The following is a 15,479-nucleotide window of genomic DNA, read 5'->3' on the forward strand; positions in this document are numbered from 1 at the left end:
CACGCGACGGGATTTGTTCACGTGGTCACGCTTGTGGTTTCTAATTGGACGGGAGACACGGGCCGTCTGTCAATCTGCTCGCACCTGCACGCTGGGACGCACTGACAGACACACAGTGACACTGCTGCAGTCTGCTTGGGTGTGTGTATGTGTGTATTATTATATTTTGCAAAGATCAAATTGAGGTCTAAAGGGAAATGTGCTTTCGGGAGTTTGCAAACATATTTTTTAAGGTTGTGTTAAACTTATAATCATATTAATATCTAGAATTGGAGTGCTTGTATGGATTGGTGGGTGGTGAAGAATGTGCAGGCAAACTGCATGAACTTGTTTTCTTCGAAGTGTTGTGGAAAAGGCCCAGATAGGGAGTACCGGACGAGAACACCTCAAGGTCGCTGAGAAACGACAACAACAGCACGTCTATGTGGACCTCGCCACCCATTTTTCTGGGATTTTTTTCCGCCCCAAATTTGCACCTGCCCCCTACCTTGTAGGCAAAATATAATGAAGCGGTTTTTGTTTTTTATTATTTTGGGGGGATAAAATGATATGATAAAACATTTTTTTGTTTGATTTTGTTGCAAAGACCCCCTGAGATCTCTTTGGCCGCCCCATGGCCCCCCCGAGGAAAAAAAAAAATCCTAGCTCCGCCATTGGCCAGAAAGATTCACCTGTTTATCCCAATGTGGAAGATGATTGCACAAATACCAAAGCATATCTCTCCTTTAAGAGTTTAATCATTTTCCCCACTGCATGCATCCATGCAGTTTTATTGTCAACACTTAGGCTTGAAAAAAAAAACTCTTTTTTAATAGCATAGCTGCGGCTATGGCCTGTCAACAAACTAAATGCCTGAACGAAGCACTTTCAGCATTCCCACTATAAGTCATGCGCACAAACATACGTACTATACGCATGCACGTACTCCTCTAGCCACCGAGGCCACCGCACAGCAGCAGTCAATGGTGCTGGAATATTTTTAGATTTCATGTGGGTTGCAGATGCTGGTCGGCTCGAGCCGGCCTCATCAACCATAACGGTAGCAATATTCAAGGCCTTTATTCACTTGTGTGCAACATTTACCTTTGTATATATGACATGTAGCTATAAATCCCTCCTCTGCCCTCCCCACTGTCCTCCAGGCTGTTGGCACTGATGTATGTGTGTTTCCTCCCTTCACTGTTTTTGGCTGGAATTGGAAGCACGCTGAGTTTTTTAGGGCAATAGAGGTTATTTATAATTGACTAAGCAATCTGACACAGTTGCCATTGCTGAAAAACCTTACAAAGTTACCATTTATGGTCAGTGGGAAATCAAAAGTTGAATGCTCCTGGAATAGGATGATTTGAAATGTGATCGGCAGTGACATTCGAACATGATTCCCACATAGTGTATTTAAATTTGGGAAAATTTTGGCATAAGCAGCCTTGTTTGGTAGCATGGAGAAGATAATTTTTTGTGTCTACCGCATATGCCACATAAAAAGATTAAGTGATTTCAACCAAACATAAACCTCCAGTTTTAAGTGTGCTACATTTTTTTCCCCCTCTATAAAAACCAAAAGGTTACCTTCACTTGTCTTACCCACATTGCATTAATTACATAAATAACATTTTGTGATGGCTATAATTTAATCCTGGAACTAATTAGTCCCATTTCCATTATTCTCTTTGTGGAAAACAAATCCGAGGGGTCAAACAGCATCCCGTATTGTGTCGGACTTCAAAGGTTTCATCAACTTACAATGGAGGAGTTGCCGCGGCTTATGGACTTGCAGGGTGACGGCGGGCTTATTATCCAGGAGAACAAAAGATGAGATGAGAGCAACCGTCCCCTCCTCCCCTAACCCCCCCCTCCCTTTTTGCAAACGCCTACCATCTGACACCTCTTTACGTTTTTTTCTTATTCAACTACATTGTTGGACCCGTTGGTTGGTTGGTTCCGCGGATGACGTGGAACCAAACAGACGGACGGCCTATGTGGAGAACAGGGTTGATTCATTTGGTGAGATGCCACCTGGATGTGTGGGACATAAGAGGAGCGTCTTGCTGAGTTGGACAGAACCTGTACGGACAGGCAGCAGATGGTGGTGTCACCACATGAAGGTGGACGCTCACCAACACACACACGGGCAGCCAAAATATTCATCTGCCTTTCATGATGCGGCCATTTTTTTTTCTCTCTCCCCCTCGCTATTCTTTGTCCTATCAATCATATACAAGCATGATTTAAGTGCTTGCGACTACCAAACCTTTTCTAATTTAGTTTCCAATTTAAAAAGTTTCCTCGTGATAGTCCAAGCAAGATAACTTGTCTCTGCCAACAATGCTATAATCAATCTTTTTATGATTATCCTGGAATACCATTCTAAATGATATTACGGATGTGTCACACAGGTGATCCGCCCAGCAGAAAAAAAATGTGTGTATTCTTAAATAGAGACCTCAAAGGGTGTGTGTGTGGGTGCAGCTGTCCTAATAATAAAAAAGAAAAAAAAGGGGCGGGATCTCTCTTGTTGGAGTTCAACAGAACCTGGAAACATCAGCACTGTGGGGACTAGTGGGTACCACATTTGGCTCCTGAGAAGGAAGCCAGAGCCAAGATTCAAACCCAGAACCTTAAAACTTTGAGACAGATCTGCTTAACCACCATCATAACAGGCAGTGTAATTAATATCACATGGATGAACAGTATGCCAACTCACAAAGCCAACCCAATGCGCACACGACACACAATGTGGTGTTGAGTGGCTCAATAATCCTCTGGTGTGAACATCTGTTGTCTGTGACAGGTGACGGTAAGGTGAGACCAGATCGGTGCCCCCCCACCCTTACCCCTACCCAAGGCTTGACGCATTTGCAACACGCACACTCACACGAATCCGGTAATGCAACAGTGCTATTCACGCCTACGTCAAGTCTCAAGCTCACGTGGTGCAATCACGAAGATTTGACACTGTAAGTGTGAAAAACAAAAAAATATATCGGCGTAAGGAAATCTAAATTTGGATAATGTCGCACATTTGCTTCAACATTCGACAGAAGCGGTGCGCACCTGTCAAACAAAATACAACAGAGAGAAAAATACTCACTTTTTAAGTTGAGAAGTAAGTATAATAAAGTCTATTTTTATAAAGCTGAATTTGAGAAATAATTGGACTGAATTCACACACGAAAAAAAAATCAATAGTCTACTATTGCACTCAATTTTTTAAAAAGCCTTACAATTAAAAATGGCAGCACACTGGGACTAATTAAAATGAAGCACTGGCTGGGTGATGCAAAAGTGTGAAAACACCAACGTAGTCACTTAAGCAACTCAACCTGAGGAAGTTTGTATCCTAGCCACCAAAAAAAAATTTCATTCCACACGGCTATTGATTACAAATCAAGCACGAATCTCCGTCTCCAGAGGTTCACCGCTGTGCCGACACTTCAAACCGAGCCGAATTTTACGAGCAAATCACAATCTGAATAGCTCATATTTTCATTGTATTGAACTCCAAGTGACATGTTGTGCCTTAACAACTCTCGGAAGGTTCCAATGAAAGAGAAGGAGTGAATATGTCTTGTTTATTGAGTATGCAAATTCTTTGCAGTTGTGTACGAGACCAGAAAAACAACATTTCACGTGTTTAGTTTGTGCGCGTCAATCAATGTATGTGTGAGCGAGCGAGCGAGCTATATCCTTCCATCTGTTGAGCAATAAGCGACCTCACATCATGAGTGAAGAAAATAACAAAAAACAATATTCCAGCTCGCTGATTTCCCGACTGAGAGCCGAGGCCAAGTTGGCGCGTGAGCAATGACGAACGCAAACACACTGCTAATGAGGTGTTTAAAATTCTTACCGCTAACGTAGACCAGCAGTCACTTCCAAAATAGATAGAAAAAGTCTACACACCCCTATTCAAATACTGCACACCCTTACTCATCAATATGGGTGTTTTTTTTTTTTTTTTTAATCTTGTTGGATGGAGGCATCATAAATAATATGACATATGAATGCAACTGAAAATAAATGACTACCTCTGTCGACAGGGCACTTAGGGTTGAAAGATATTTGTCTCCAAAGAAATGAATAACGGAAAAGCTTTTCTTATTGAAAGGTCTCCTGTGGTGGAGTAAATGGCATATTGTAATTAGAATAACAAAAGCGTGTTTAACCAGCGTTACTATAATCTTTTGTGTAGCGCAAATGTCGTCACTTTCAGATCCTCCTACGTAGCCATTACGATGGATCCAAACTGAGGACCTCCTTTATTAGTAGTCAATTTTTGCTAATTAGTATTTGTTATGTAATGTCAGTGTGCCATCAGACTCCAATGTGTGTGTGCAGTCAAGAATGTCAGTCAGCTCATCCACCCTGCACTTTAAAGTATCTGCTAAGTTCAAAGGTCAGAGAGCAGGTGGCGCTGGGAAGTAAGGAGGGAGGGAGGGGGGGGGGCGTTGAATAAGTGCACACACACACACGTACACACGGGGGGGGGGATGTCTTTCGTGCATGAGGAGCCCAAACAAGCATCATCCATTTTCATGAAGGTTACGGTGTGTGGCATTTGCAGAGCTGCCACTTGAAGGACTGGAAGCATGCTTGGGAATGTTTCACCAAAGGAAAAATGTTATTAGCAGGCTGACATTTGGTATGGTTAGCATATGACTGGAAGATGCATAGAGACAGATTACCGTGGCCAACAATTTAAAAAAAAAATCGGAATTGCAAGGAAGCTTTTTTTTGAGCTGCTGATTTCCAAATCTGATTTTTTTTTTGTACTAGCACATCAGGTTTTCATAATTAAGAATAAAAATAATATAATATTGTAATATATTAAGTCATATTTATGAATTCACCAGGTGGACTTTTTCTGGAAGGTCAACGTTATGAATTGCAGTGGATGGTAAAATCCGTACTGTGCAAACTTTTATAGGTCAAAGCAAAAAATAAAAAAAATCTCCCGGTGTGCTACAAAAAAGCAAAGCAATTTGGAAATCAGCGTAAAAAAAAAAAAAAAACCCCGTTGGGCTACAAAAAAAGTAAAGCAGTTTGGAAATAAGCGTTAAAAAATACAAAAACAGGCACACAAATCCATCTTTGATTAAATGTTGCTATTGATCAGTGTAACTAAGGGACCGTCTGACATTTTTTAAAAATGCTCGGAAAACAGGAAGTCGAGAGCCGTCCGTTAAAATTACATGACATCAAGTATGAAAATGATCTTTATCAGCTGACTTTAGGCAAGACGCGGGGGATACACCCAGGACTGGTCGCCAGTCGACACATCAGGGCACATACAATCATTCACATCGCCATAGCAACCAGACATAAACAAATGAAAGCAGTTTTGTTATGCTTGTGAATGAATGGCGTTGGCTACATTAAACACTGAATACGTTTTCTCGTCCATGCATGCATTAGTGCTTTTTCTCTCCGTATTTCCTACACTACACATTTTCAGTCAGTCCATTACTTAGGCATTCACGCTTACACACACTCTTCATATATAAGCACATTTATGAACATACCTGTACATAGGAAAAAGGAAGTTGTATGTTACAAAAACAAAAAAAGCATCTATAATGTCTTGTACCGAAAACTTTTTAGTTTGTGCCAGTAGTTTTTTTTTTTTATCTCTTAAAGGAGGAAGCGAGGAAGGAGGGAGTGTGTGCGTCTGTCACGTTACCATGGTTACAGATATCCTACCATCCTCCTCTTGTTGATTCATATCAGCAGTAACAAGGGCACAAACCAAACAGTGTATGTATGTGTGACCACTGGAAGGGGGAGTGGCAACGATTATTTTATTTTATTTTTTTTAATCTAGGCCTCAGTGCACTTGGCTGTAGTCTTGTTGGGCCTCAAACGGGGCGGGGGGGGGGGAAAAGGTGGAACGTGGCCAAGAACGCTCCGTAGTAGTGATAGCCACCCCGGCGAGAGGCGTTCAAGTTCGGTTGACGCAAACGAGACCCCGGCGGGTTAGGTGGTCTCTTTACCCTGGGCGCCGGTGACCGTTTTGATGGAGCTAAGCGTTCGGTTGAACCAGGTCTTCTTGGGCGCTTGGGCCTCATTGAGGGCCAGACCCAGATGGTGCTCTAAGTCCTGGTGGCGGAGGAACCAACCAGAAAGTCAATTAAGAAGCAGAACTCAATTTAAAACAATACGCAAACGGTGGCGCCAAAGCACTACTTTTGTATAAGCCAAAGTTATGCATATTCTGACTAAGTAACGTTTAGATACCTGAATCTTGCACTCCGCCTCCACCAGCTGCAGTTTAGTCTGCGCCAGCTCCAGCTCCATTTCCCTCAGCTGCTTCTTCAAATCCTCCTTCTCCTCATCCGTCTCATCGCTGCCATCCGGTGGCGGCGCCTTCGCTGGCGGCCGAACACGACCTTCCTTGTTGAAAAGGCTGCTGCATTTGTCGCAGCCCTCCACTATGGCCTAGAGAGGAGCGTGCAGAGAAATGAACACAAAGGGCTGCAGGATGAAAGAAGGAACTTGTTTTTTTTTTTCTTCCTCATGTTAAAAAAAAAGAAGAAATTGGAACTAAGCAAACAATGTGTCCTTCAACTTTTGCTGAAGCACAATTTCTCATAAGGGCCAAAGGCATTGATTAACCCAGTTGCAAATTCCTTAATACTTTAAATTAGTAATAATATTTTATAATTATTTCACTCAATGTTCTTACCAAGCCTCAAACAAAGAACCTAAAAATCCAACCAACAATCAATATTTTCAAGCGCCCGCAGAAACCAGTCTGTAATCGTCTCTGTCACTTTAAGTGGCGCCTTAATGATCCGCCGAGCTATAATGCGATTGGACCATTTCTCATTAACACTATTGTAACTTTGCATGCCACGTAATTCACTGCACGCGCTATTATTCTCCTCCACTGGTTCTAATGGCTGACAGGTTTATTGACGTTTGCCGTAGGACACGGGCGCATACAAAGAAGCAGGTGGCGGGGTGTCCTTGTTGTAATAACTTATGTTTGTCCTTGTGCAGCCATCAAAAAGGAGCCTTCCTCCTAAATGTCATTTCCGCCAAAATACGGCGTCAACAACTAGGCACCAGTCGGCTCGGATTGAGAACTGTGACCACTCCAGCGAAACCAATAAACTAACAAGTCTGAAATTTGTCTTGCGGGAAGAGCAGCACATGTTATGCTCATAAACGGACGCCATCACGCAGTCATGTGTGACCAGGATTTTCTTTGTCAGTACTGTCAATAGGGTTTAATTGTACGTGTGTATTTCTGGATTATGTCTGTTGGTTTCTGGATTATTTGATTTTTATTTTGGGATTATTTCTCATTGTGAGTGGTAGTGCCAAGACAACCGTTGAGCAAGGTGCCAAGTGAGGGAACATGCCAAGAAGGCATTACCGCCACATTAGATTTAATTCTAAAATAAACAGAAAGCAATGTCAACACAGCTAAGCAAATGTTTTCTCGGACAGAAATCGAAATTAGAATGCACGAATCAGACTTTTTTTAAGATGCATTTGTTATCCTAAATGATCCATACACTGCAATGACGTCACTCCCCTGAGGTACCACAAGGCGCTACGCCGGGGCCCCTATACTTTTGCAAGGTTGCGTTGGAGAACGTGTGCAAAGGGAAACTCACTCTGATCTTCTCCAGCTCTCCTCGATTGGCCGCTTGCTCCTTCTCCAGCCGTTCGCTCAGATGGGAGCAGATCTGGAAAAAGATGAGTTGCATTGAGTGACTTTTCATGTTTTCCAGCCGCTAGTCAACAGAGCATTTTTGTTCTCGTTCACAGCATCTCTTCTTTTCCTCCCCACAGCAGATAGCCATCATTGTCCTCCTACAGGCCTTTTATCTCTTCCTGTTGTCATCTCTTTCCTTTCAGCTGCCTCTACGCTTGCCATCGACCTCCCACATCACCAGAGGCTTTTCTTCCCCCCTCTTCTTGATCTTCCAGCTGCTAAGCATTTATTTTTAGATTCGTAAACATTCTACCTGAACCGCGAGAGAATGCACAAGAGTTTGGATGAAAAAGCAGGGAATCATTAGATGTCAACTCCAAAAAATGTTTTATGTGATTTAACTAGCAAAATCCACCCATTTTTATCCATCTCAAGGGGCGGCCATTTTGTCACTTGCTGACATCACAGTTGTTCACAGCTCAAGTAACGACCAATCACAGTTAACCACTTTTCTAAGGTTGGTCATTTGACATTTCTAAGTCGTTCGTGGAATAAGAGTTAAGCAGAAAATTTCAACCTGATTCCTTAAGGTTACCAATGCGGTTATTTTCAGGTGAAATTGCACCAGATTGCGTTTTCGTACTGCAGTCTGCCTCCAAATATCTTCCCTGACTTGCTATTTATGTCTGCGCCCATACGGGGAGTGACAGAAGTGTTGCATAACACCTCTGCAACGGCAATAAAGGAGCAAAGGGATCCGTGAAGGGTTTGCATTTCGACATCAAGTGACAGGATGACATCCAATAAGGATGAAAAAGAGTTGGGAGTCAGAATCTGAGTTCAAATGAAGGACACCGAGTCTTCATGTCGATATTTTTGCACCACACCAACAATGAGTAATATATGGGACCGAAAAATCCCTCCAAAATAGTATTTAGTTTGCAGTCTACGTGCAAAAAATTAATTTTTATTTGTTCAGCTTGGATTAACAAACTGTGTCGCTACCTTCTCCGCATATGCTTACATCGAGATAAGCAAAGTTCAGAGTGCTGATTAATGACCGGCGTGCTTATATGCCTGGACTCATTTCCAGCTCAGTTACTAATCACATCAAAGCCGCAGGCATCAAATAAATGCGCCGTTCTTGTAATGATTGTGTCACGTTGGCGCGCAACTCGGCTAGCGGCGCAAGCTAGCTCGTTAGTCCCGAGATGGGTGCAGGATTGATTTAAATATTGATTGATTATCTAGGAGCAATATCTAACATCCCATAGCTCCTTGGACATTAAATGTTTTTTTGGAGGAGCAACAATGCAAAATATCATTATCGTCAATGTCTTTTTAGTTTTTTTTTATTTGGCTCATTTTCCATACCTGTTTGTATTCGGCAATAATGGAGACTTTCTTTTTGATCTCGGATTCCGACTTGTTGAGCTCTCTCCTGCACATCTCCTTCACCTGTGGGGATACACACACACGTCAGGTTTCTTAGAGGTCAGTGATGAACGACAGATAGTGTGTGTGAGTGTCCTGGTCTCCAGAGACGGCGTTTCTCCGTTACCCGCCATTAAATGTAAAGGAGACAGAAAAGTATTGGCAGGCTTGAGGTTGAGGGCAAAGTCATGTCCTCTATGGGAGCATAATCTTTCTCTTCTGCAAAGGCCACACTCGGGAGGACACAAGACATTCCAGGAGAAGAACAACGGGAATGGTGACAGCTCTGTCCTCCTTTCCAACTCTTTTTTTTCCCCCCTCTCTCGATGTATTTATTTCATCATCTGTCACTTGACTGCGTGCTTTCTAACCACAGGTATCAAACCCAAGGCCCGGGGGCCAGATCTGGTCTGCCACAACATTTTATGTGGCCCACAAAAGCAAATGTTGTGTGTCAACTTCCATGATAATGTACTAAAACGTGTACTGAATCTTCACATTGTCATGTGTAATAAATAATAATGTTGAATTTCTACAAGAATTTCAAAAACCTTTTTTACAGTAACTTGAACAATTTGACCTTTCATTTCAAAGCTAGTTATCCATTAATTTGTTGAGTTTGTGCAATGAGTAAATGAGAACCCCTGTTAAATCTAAACTAGAAGAGTGGTGCACTCTGACCTGCACCGATTCCTCCCCCAGCCGTCTCTTCTCATCCTCAGAGTCGACTAGTTTCTGTTTGGTCAGGAGAAGCTCCTTGTTCAGGGCGTCGCCTTTCTCCTCAGACTGACAACACACAAAAGTGATTCGGTGATGACAAGGGTGTGATGCGGATATGACAGGTGCCGTGGTGTGAGGTCTCACACAAAACATCACACTTACGTTGTCAAGGTCTTTACGCATGGCAATCTTGCTGCTAACCAGCTCGTGTGCCAGGTCGTCGTTTTCCTGCTCCAAGCGCATGTTGGCTTCCTGCAAACGACGGTTCTCCCTCTGCAGGTCAGCGTAAAGACAAAATATTTAAACAAATCCAAATGAGGAAGGAAAGAGGGGCGTGGCTACATGCGGGCGGGACAGGGGAAATGAAAGCTGCAAATGTCCAGAATAACATTAAGGGGGCAGAGAAAACAAGATTTTACGCTCAGCTTAGAAACTGAGGTGAGTTGAGTAATGTTTAACAGGGCAAAAATAGAGCGCGACTGGAAAGAAAAAAAATCACCAATGTGCCAAAATAATTTATGGTAGAAAAAGTACAATTAATGTTTTAAGCTGACTCCAGTTGATACCGTAGAAATAATCTATGGCCTGTAATGATGCACTCCCGCTTACTTTTAGTAGCACCTTAATCACAAATGGTGGCGGTTTAAAGATGAAAGTATCAACCAGCAGCCACAGATAATAAATGTGAATTATTTCCTCATCGAAGCACAACTTTCACATTCAAGTATTTTAACCGTGTGTGGGATGCAAGTATCTCATTTCTAGCTCAATATTAAAATGTACACGTGAGAAAAGTAATCCAAAATGTTTTTTGACCAACCTCATATCTCTCAATGGGAGCTTCTTGTTGCTCCTGCTGCTCCCTAATGGTGTGGTACTCCTTCTCAAACTTCTTCAGCTTCTTCTGACTGATCTGAAGTATGACAGCAAGACTTTTTTTTTTATTTTTGTCCATTTAATTATGATGACATGTAATATTGCTCATATTTAGCTGTTGTCACTGCACGGTGTTGACACTTAATTACATGTATAGTTTCAAAATTAGGATTTGGACTAATAGGCAATTTGTTTTTAAAACTGAGTGATTCATGTCTCAAGTTAGAACATTCAAAGATGAAGCAATCTCAATGCGGGGCACAATTAGAGCATCTGACAAGCGAGAGAGGAGTTGTGGTCTAATCAGGGTCGGGTAAAATCTCCGCAGTCACAACAACTCACCTCGACGTCACCTGATCATTTTTACATAATAAATACTTGAAGCTACACTCTTAAGGATTTGTCAATATGCATGGTGTAAATCATCAAGAAATCTTATTAAAGCCCGGAGGCTCCTTGACGGATGGCGGCCAAAGTTACCTTGAACGTCACAAACTGGGCCAGATGGTCCAAAATCTGTTAAAAAACGGCTTTGTGTGTTGCTTGTGGTTATTTACGTCTGAAAGCTCAACAGTGACCCCTGCTGGTGAGATTGGGGACTCAAACAAAAATTGGATTTGTTGAGCTGTTGTTCTTGTTGTTTTAAGACTTTGGGAAATATGAACAGTTTACCCTCTGCCGAGTTGTGTGTCTTGCCATTCTTTTATTTCGTGTGGGTTAAAGGTCACATAATAAGGGTGTGCCACTCACCTTCATGCTGCAAGCCAGCTCCATCAGTTTCTTGGCATTTTCCTCCGAGCGATACCTTTTAGGAACTGGTACACGGAAAAATTTGAGGGCGCCCTCAAAGTCTGTTTGGATCAGATCATCTTTTGATGTCTGAGGAAAAAGAAGGAATGAGTGAGATTTTCTATTTCCAAGGAAGATCAGAAGATCATTAGTCGTTCTGGAGTATATATATACTATATATGTCGCATTTTGGGAATAAATTATTTGTTTGAAATGGACATAGTAAATAAATCAGTGAAATACAAATAAGCTATAAATGTTACCTTGAGAAGTGCGAGAGCAACATTGAAGATCACACTGATGCCCTGAGGATGACAATAACTGGGTTAACTACACAGATGCCATCAAATTAAATATGAAATGACAGCTCCAAAAAATTATTTCCACCTATCCTATTGATATTTTTGTTCTAATTTTAAATTAAATATTTTTTGATTCAGAAAATAAATACCTTCTAAGACTGCTCACGAACCCTGACCCCGTGCATGTGTGCTTACCTCACACAGAAGCAGGTCAATGATATGGAAGACCATGTAGAGAGGGAACTTGGCTGTAAAGAGGGTGAGGAACCACTGGGAGGCGTACATGTGAGCCTCCAGACCCACGTTCAGGAAATGGTTGTACAAATCGGGAATATATTCCTGATAAAGACAAAGAGCCGGCAGGTAAACATAAGCACGCAAAGTATGTAAAGCAAAGAAAATGTACAAACCTGCATGAGTCGCTCAAGCTGGAAGAACTTGCAATGCAGATCTTCAAAGTTTTGCTTGAAAAGGTCCCTGAGTCCGTAGTCAAACATGATCTTGACGAGCACACTGAAGGCTTGCTCCTCGGGCATCTGAGCAACAAAGTCAAGACTTTTATCGACACATCCTCAACACACACTTAAAAAAATCCTAAAAATGTGAGTGCAATATTTCTCATCTTCATGCAATTTGCAAGTGTGCAGTGATGTGGTTTAACCGCTGGGTGGCAATGTTGGCCAAGAAAATATTTTCATTTTGGCGTTGCAAGTTTTTTTTTTTGCACTGTTCAGTAAATCCCTATAATTGAAGGCACTTGGTGAGGTTTTTTAAATGAGTAACGGAAAAAGTATGAATTTGCAATTTAACTAATGAAATAATGTAAATCTATTATTTAGTTGTTCATATTTTTACCTCTTACCAATAATGCCATGTAATCATCAACGTGATTATTTCTTCTTGTTAGACTAAAATCAATTTCAATCAGAAGTAGCAAATTGTAGTGGTTCTATTTCTAATGCAACAGTGAAAATCTCAATATGGGCTTGATTATGTAATATTCAATGGAAAAGAATTAAAAGTTTGAGAGGCTGAAGGAAAAAAAATAACACAATAAGCTGTTTGCACAAGTGGAAACACCCTAAAGCTAATAACACTGTTGACCCTCCTTTTGGCATATTTGTCAGGAAAAGTGGCAAAATATTTCCTCCGAGTCAAGATGGCAATGCTGATAAACTCCCCCATCCCCTAAAAACTAATTCTGGCATTAAAACAACACGTACTTCAGATGTTTGTTTTTCAATTTTAGCTTATAAATCAAATTTAAAAAATAACAAATTATGTAATATGGTCTAATTTTTTTCCACATTTGATTTTTTTTTATTTCATCAGTTGAATGTCAACGTTGGATATCCGCTATAAATTTAACAAGGGAAATTCCAGACGCTTGTATCTTATTAAATATAAAGCAAAAATGATCATTCATTTGCAAACATTAAATGGGGTCAAGCTAACTTTAAAGATAATAAATGTGGCTGGAAATTTGGATGACATATTAAGATCTGATATATTAGATGTCATTGATTTTGCACGTGACAAATGTTTGCGTCAACTTATTGACCCATCAAATGACTGCACTGCACATACAGTAGCACCCTCCAGTAAACCTTCCAAGAAGTTATTATGTGACGCCAAAATATCACGGGAGTCGATATCGGAGACTGATGTCAGAGGAGAACACTAAACACTTGTTCCCTGTGCTTGAAGTTGTTGTACTTTTTTTTATTTTACTGGAAGCCAGCTGATAAGGGGATTTAAGGCACATTGGATAAAAAAAACACCTAAAGAACAGAACCGCTCTTCACTTTAGTTTGTTTGATGAAAAAAAACGTGTTTTTGCTGGACTGATATGAAAACTCACATGCAAGAGGAGCACAGCGGCCAAGAAGGATTGTCCCTGGCAGTAGCCAATCTCTTCATCATACACAGAGTATGCCTGGGGGGAGGACAAAACACACATGTACAAAACCAACGTCAATACAGTTCATGCAAAGGATGAAAAAAGAGATTAGCAATTAAAAAAAAAAACTTATGCTGGTCTTGTGATTGTGCTGACTAATAGTTCATCCACACTCTTGGATGAGTGCAAGATGAGCCCAGCATGTACCCACACCCAAAATCATCTTGGCAAATTCCATTCCTGTTTGGAAGCCATCAAGTCTTGCTTTTTTTTTCCCCCAGACATTTCATGTATCACAGTTCTAGTGGTATCGGTACTTTGTATCGGTAACTACACAAGAATCGAGTACTCGTACTGATATCGGTCTGAAAAAAAAGTGGTGTTGAAAAATTAAATGTCTCACATTAACTTCAACCTGTGATTGAGTCAAATTGCAGACGTGCATCACACATTTATTTTTATTTTCACACTTTCTTGACTCGTGTCAAACTAAATTAATAGCTGTGAACCAACACTCATTGGAGGGTGAGCCGACCCCCAGAAAAAGTCACAAGAGCAATAAAAGCAAACCTTCCATAGAGGTGTTCCAAACGACATTTAGCAAACTAAATCCTTCCATGGAGGTATTTCAAATGACATTTGTGTGTCTGTCGTATTTTTTTCCTGAAAATGTTCGTTAAATACCTAACTGGAGTTTTAAAGCATCTCAAATTTTCCATGAATACGAAATGTTCACCCACTGCTGTAGAGCCATATTTACTAAGGCAGTAAATAAAACAGAGGAAGAAATGAATAAACATCTACAGAAAAGCCAGCTGTTTACATCGTATCACTCAGATAAAGCTTGTTTAAATACCGAAATCCGAGCAGATGGAGTTCTTCATTTAGAAACGCGTGGTGACCAAACATGTGTCAGTGTGATGGAGAAAATGAAACCGGGCGGGGATGGTTTATGGTACAAATGTTGCCGCGTAGAAAGTTCCAAACGGTTGAGGTGGCCCACTGAGCTACAAATGCGAGTAATGCGTCAAGTGGAAGTGACAAAGCGCGGATCAATCCACGAGCAGAGCAAAAACGGGGAGGGGAGGGGGGGAGGACTGAATTATTCAAACACACCTGAGGAGGTGGTTAACTGCGTGGAGATGGATGCACTCGCTGCAGTTCGACATACATAATGAATGAAATGAAAAATCAGAGAGCAAAAGCAACTGCAGCCGCCGGCTTTGAAATGAGCGTTTCGATAATAAGCACAAAAAAGAGAAAAAAAAGCTCATTTGATGGTCAAAAGCGGAGAATGTGCTTTAAATGTTGATTCGATATGAGCTGCCATCGACGTTTTAAAAACAAAAAATTTAAAATATCAAGCTATTTACACAATTGTTAGATTGTCTTCTGAGGAAATGTAATCTCGGTTATTTGGAAGCCCTTGGGGGGGGGCACACAGACCATCATTGTTTGTGATCATGAGGCCGTGTAGACATGTGCATCCACACCCAAAAAAGTTTTTTGTTTTTGTTATGCGCGTTATATTTTTTTGGGATGCCCAAGATGGGTCACTTTTATTTTTTTGCTGGCTCATTCAAAATGATAAAAAAAAAATCCTCAAATTATTGCTGATTCACCAAAATGAGTGGCCTGAAATTAAAAGGGGAGGTTTATCTCTCTTATCATCACTCAGTATTGAGATAAACCCGTTTTAAAACTTTTCTTCCAATAATTGATTAAAAGAATAAAATGGGAACAGCTGGAAAATCTGGCTAACAACTCTCTCATGTGACAGTAATCTTTTTGCATG

The 15,479-nt window shown here is 41.1% G+C and overlaps 1 protein-coding gene across 5 annotated transcripts in view; it reads right to left on the reverse strand.

The window, feature by feature from the left end:
* Nucleotides 1–3,558: 3,558 nt before the first annotated feature.
* rabgap1 (RAB GTPase activating protein 1) overlaps nt 3,559–15,479 on the reverse strand; it is a 33,493-nt gene continuing 21,572 nt past the window's right edge. For all 5 annotated transcript variants that reach the window (XM_088391979.1, XM_088391977.1, XM_088391978.1 and 2 more), the window contains 12 exons: nt 13,646–13,720; nt 12,195–12,320; nt 11,980–12,123; nt 11,746–11,787; nt 11,444–11,572; nt 10,638–10,730; nt 9,980–10,090; nt 9,779–9,883; nt 9,038–9,121; nt 7,623–7,694; nt 6,235–6,435; nt 3,559–6,096 (listed from right to left, as the gene is read on the reverse strand). In XM_088391979.1, the coding sequence (XP_088248105.1) occupies nt 5,974–6,096; nt 6,235–6,435; nt 7,623–7,694; nt 9,038–9,121; nt 9,779–9,883; nt 9,980–10,090; nt 10,638–10,730; nt 11,444–11,572; nt 11,746–11,787; nt 11,980–12,123; nt 12,195–12,320; nt 13,646–13,720 (1,305 nt within the window). In that variant the 3' untranslated portion in view covers nt 3,559–5,973. The remainder of the gene's footprint in view (nt 6,097–6,234; nt 6,436–7,622; nt 7,695–9,037; nt 9,122–9,778; nt 9,884–9,979; nt 10,091–10,637; nt 10,731–11,443; nt 11,573–11,745; nt 11,788–11,979; nt 12,124–12,194; nt 12,321–13,645; nt 13,721–15,479) is intronic.

This window comes from Syngnathus floridae, chromosome 12, assembly GCF_059516105.1.
Source record: "Syngnathus floridae isolate MCC-2025c chromosome 12, RoL_Sflo_1.0, whole genome shotgun sequence".
Taxonomy (NCBI): domain Eukaryota; kingdom Metazoa; phylum Chordata; class Actinopteri; order Syngnathiformes; family Syngnathidae; genus Syngnathus; species Syngnathus floridae.